At 51.4% G+C, this 4,538-nt stretch overlaps 1 protein-coding gene across 1 annotated transcript; it reads right to left on the bottom strand.

Annotated features, from left to right (window-relative positions):
* Positions 1 to 286: 286 nt before the first annotated feature.
* Positions 287 to 3,360, bottom strand: LOC309540594 (elongation factor 2-like). Its single transcript, XM_082237524.1, has 4 exons — positions 3,078 to 3,360; positions 1,448 to 1,630; positions 1,210 to 1,342; positions 287 to 546 (listed from the first exon to the last, which is right to left on the bottom strand). Exons 1-4 carry the CDS (start codon positions 3,333 to 3,335, stop codon positions 353 to 355), a joined length of 768 nt encoding a protein of 255 aa, XP_082093650.1. The 5' UTR covers positions 3,336 to 3,360; the 3' UTR covers positions 287 to 352.
* Between the last annotated feature and the right edge of the window lie 1,178 nt (positions 3,361 to 4,538).

Raw genomic sequence — 4,538 nt, 5'->3', positions numbered from 1 at the left:
AAAAACCCCCTTCACTTGGCTCTGAGCGTCAAATAAATATGGAGACGGGCAACGTTTCAGTTGCATCAAATGGAAATGTATTTTTGGAAGTTATAATGGCACTGGGTGAGCGGCCCCGCTGGTTCGTGTGCAGACGGCCTGGAACCTCTAAGGCTGAATGCAGACACGGCTCTTTTTAAAATCTGCCCCGAGACGGAAGATCAAGCAAGGAAGTGGCCCAATGCCTTTTGCAAGACACCTGCAGCACTGATGTTATTATGCAAGTTAAATTTGGAGTCCCACAACATACATTTTTAAATTTATTCTTTTACATCTGGTGTTGCATTTTTAATTCAGCTTGGTTGATTGGTTTTTACAATTTGTCCAGGAAGTTATCTAGTGCGGGAATGCCCTCCTTCAGCCCTTTGCGCTTGCGGGTCTCAGCGACCACCTGGCAGGGGCGGCTGGTGTTGTCGAACGGGTCTCCGGGCAGGATCTGCCAGTGGTCGAACACACACTGGGGGAAAGCCTGGCCACCCGTGTTGGATCTCAAGTCAGCAGTGAAGCCTGTGAAGGGAGAGGGAGAGAGAAGAGTTTATACTCTAAGCAAACAAAACTGTAAGACAGAAATACAGGGGTTCAAGTTTACCCACACATCCCACAACCAGCTCATTGTCTTAGCTAAAAGCAGCATCCTGGAGGCATCTACCTTAATAAATAATATTAGTAATAATTTATTAATTTATACCCCACCGATCTGGCTGAGTTTCCCCAGCCACTGTAGGCGGCTCTCAACAAAATATTAAAAGCACAAGAAAACATCAAACATTGAAAACTTCCCTAAACAGGGTTGCCTTCAGATGTCTTCTAAAAGTTTATTTCCTTGACATCTGATAGGAAGACGTTCCACGGGGAGGGCGCCACTACCGAGAAGGCCCTCAGAGCTGGGCCTCAGTGTCCAAGCTGAACGATGGGGGTAGAGATGTTCCTTCAGGTATAATGGGCCATTTAGGGCTTTAAAGGTCATTCCCAAACATTGAATTGTGCTCAGAAATGTACTTAAGAGGAACAGAAGTCTGCTAACAGGGCAAGACCTGCTCAACTTTGTAGCAGCCATCTCAGATTAGCCTGGGAGACAACCTCTGATCGATCCTTCACACCTCCAGCTGCTGACAAAGGTTACCTGGAAGATGCAAGTGCCAAGGGAGGCTGATAAAAGCTGACACTTACCAAAGGACTTGTTGACAGGGAGATAGGCCTTGACCACAAACATGGGGGTGCCGGCCACCTGGGACTCCTCAAAGACGTGCCCCCGCTTCCTGTTCAGCACGCCATAGATGCCACCCACAACCTGTTCTGGGCACTGGAAGGGGAAGAAAGTGGGTATACGTTACAGCACTGCACAGAGTCAAGGCAGTGGGCTGCCGCCGCCGCCTCTTAAGAACACAGCCTGCCTCCCGTTACCCACCTGGATCTCCACAAGATAGATGGGCTCCATGAGGCGGGGCTGAGCCGTCAACACGCAGGCATAGAGGCACCTTCTGGCCGTGGGAATGATTTGGCCACCTCCGCGGTGGATGGCGTCCGCGTGCAGGGTCACGTCGTGCACGTCAAAGCGGACGGCGCGCATGTTTTCCTCGCAAAGGGCACCCTGGAGAAAAGAGAGAGGTTGAGGGTGGGAGAGAAAATCATTTTCTAGTTTGCATTCAACCCAACTTTTCTGTCCTTCCTCTCTGAAGCAGGCAACGTAGTTTTTTTTAAAAAAGCAATTAAGCACTCTGCCATAGCAGCCAAGAAGCAAAGGTAGGGCCGATGCTTCCTTCAGCTCACGGTCAGCCTTCTTCCTGCAAACTGTCAGAGCCAGGAGGAGGAGGAGGAGTCGCCCAGGGGGACCAGAGGATGGGAAGAGCGTGATCTACTAAGGGGCAGAGAATCGGAGTCTAGATATGATGGAGAGCAGCAACAACTGAGAAAGGATAGGCATAATATTTTACAAGGATGGGAAGGAACATCATGGACAGAATAACTGTCACACACAGGAGGTTTAAGGTAACATGTCAATACGAATAGATGTCGTTAGTACTGCAGTTGTTGTAAGAGGGATTGTTATTTTAACTGGAGTGCAATTGATATGGTTAAGATTTTGGAACGCAGAAATAAAGCAAATAATCAAACCATCAATTCTAGCACATGGGAGGCCACCTATTTAATTTGGCATCTGAATAATTGGAATTAGCAATTGTATATAATTTGGCATTTCTATAATGAGGCCATTACTGGGTTATTTTAATTGAAAACGAATGATGATTATTATATATAAAAAGAGAGAATTGGAGACTAGAAACAGGGGAGATGCAAATATCCGTTGATTCTCTTTCCATCCCTGCCCTGCAGTACAGTCGTCCCATGGAATCGGAAGGGATCCCAGAGGTCATCTTGTCCTCTTGCAATGCAGGAATCTTTCCCCCCATGTGGGACCAGAACTCATGACCCTGAGGTTGAAAGCCTCATCCTCTACCATCTCCCCACTGCCCATGGCAGCTCCTCCTGAGGAAGAGGTAGTGTGTGGGGGGACGGACAGAGCACCTAGCAGGAGGAAGGGGAATTCGGAGACGACACCCCCACCCCCCTCGATCAAGGAGGAGAAACGCAGGCCAAGCAACCCCCAGCAAGGAAAAGTGAGCACCTGAAAAGGACGCCCCATCGCAACTCAGGGGGAGGGGGCAAGAGGAAATCACATACGAGGCTGATTCAACTTCCTAAAGCTGGAACACAGCCTTGAGGGGCTGATGTGACAAAGCGCTCAAAAGTTACAGGGAACCAGGCAGAGGGCCTGTGGAACGCCCTCCCACCAGATGTCAAAGAGGAAAACAACTGCCAGACTTTTAGAAGACATTTGAAGGCAGCCCTGTTTAGGGAAGCTTTTAATGTTTGACAGACTATTGTATTTTACTATTTTGTTGGAAACCCAGCCAGATGAGCAGGGTGCAAGTAATAAATTATTATTCGGAAACTGCAGCAAGTCTCTGCTCCGTTCCAAGAAGGCAGGACGCAGACAGCCCACCGCCCTGCGATGAGGGGCGCCCACTCTTGCTTACCTCCTTCGTGGCCCACTGGAAGCCTGCCACAACGCTGTCCTTGATCTCGTTGAGGTACTGCACCCCCTTGGTGATGTCCGTCAGGATGTTGGGGCCAGTGCCGTTCGGGCCGAAGCACCAGATCTTGCGGGCCTCGGCCACGTCACACTCATACTTCTCGGCCAGGTAACGGGCCCGTGTTTTCAGCTCCTGGCGGGCGGAGATGTCGCCTTTGTCGATGTCCTCGGCCAGGCCGCCGGGGAAGGGGTGGGCTTTCATGTACAGGCGGTTGCATACACGACGTGGCCTGTGGGAGAAGAAGACTCGCTTTAGCCCAGGTCTGTGTTACGATATGGATGCAATGCGGCAGCGAGCTGCAGCTGGCTGGAAAGCAAAACATGATGGGAATGTTGGGATTGTTCCGTGGGAACAGAGGGACAGTCTATTCACTGTGCTGAGCACCGGATTTAGCTCAGAGTGTAATTTGACCTATACAGGAAGTACAGGAGGTGGAGTTTGTCTCTCTGCTGTTGGTGTTTGAAGAAAGCAGACGTGTTTCTCTGTAACGCTGCAAAGACAGAAATAAAGGCATGTAAATACATTTCTGTCTATCTCTTTCCCCTGCCTGGGGGCAGGGAAGAGTGGTGTGTTCTTCTCACGCTTGAGGAGGATCGCCGATCGTGACCTAGCCTGGATCCTGCCAGAGAATGCAGACAGGGAGGTCAACCGGGATTCAAGCCGGGTGCCTGGAGAGTGGCCAGTTTCTCCTGATAAAGGCTTGATTTCCGAACAGTCTGTCCTCCTTGCCCAAACCTTGAGCACTGCATTCCTTATCAGCTATAGTTCCGCCTTATCCATTTCTGTGATTTTGATACCGGCTCTCATAGGAACGCCTTGGTTTTAAGTATGAGAGTTCGTCTGGAAGTCTGGAGCAGGGTGTTCTCTGTGCAAATCCTCCCTTCGTCCTCTTACCTGTATTACTTGCGGGGAGGGGGTTTCGGCAGCAGCCTCAGCTGTGCAGGAGCCATACCCTGCAAGAAAGAAGGAATCCCTGAATGTGTGAATGGTCTGTCACTGACCAAACGACCCGGGACGGGGCTTCGAGAAGCCGTTGCAGGAAGTCGAGTCCCAGGTGAGCAGAGGGCTCTTGGGTTCGAATCCTGTTTCTGGCGAGGGGCGTACTGATGGGGGGGCAGGGGGGCGGGCTGCCCCAGGTGCCATCCTAAAGGGGGGTGACATTCTGACGCGCCCCCCCAAACCCGCAAATTGCGAGCGGCAAAGCATAGAGCGGCACAGCAATGAAATCCCCCTGTCCCCTTACCTGTGAGGCGAGAGGCCGTTGTCTCGGCTCCAGGCCCTCCCGGGACGCGGCGGCTCCCAAGCTGAGCCTTCTCCTCGCTGCAAAACAAAGGGAGACAGCAGCCGGCGCCTGGCTCCCAGCCATGCAAGCCCCAGTCTGGGACAGGAGGGTGGGGACCTGGG

The sequence above is a fragment of the Podarcis vaucheri genome (genome assembly GCF_965113315.1).
Source record: "Podarcis vaucheri genome assembly, chromosome: 9".
Taxonomy (NCBI): domain Eukaryota; kingdom Metazoa; phylum Chordata; class Lepidosauria; order Squamata; family Lacertidae; genus Podarcis; species Podarcis vaucheri.
Note: the sequence above shows the minus strand (reverse complement) of the source record. Positions and strands in the feature narration are given on the sequence as shown.

What these genes read in the sequence shown, in the direction of transcription:
- LOC309540594 (XM_082237524.1), bottom strand. Translation starts at nt 3,335, where the DNA reads ATGAAAGCCCACCCCTTCCCCGGCGGCCTGGCCGAGGACATCGACAAA. An exon ending in TCTATCTTGTGGAGATCCAG is followed by an intron (nt 1,343 to 1,447) that starts GTGGGTAACGGG and finishes TTCCCCTTCCAG; the next exon opens with TGCCCAGAACAGGTTGTGGG. An exon ending in CCCTGTCAACAAGTCCTTTG is followed by an intron (nt 547 to 1,209) that starts GTAAGTGTCAGC and finishes CTCCCTTCACAG; the next exon opens with GCTTCACTGCTGACTTGAGA.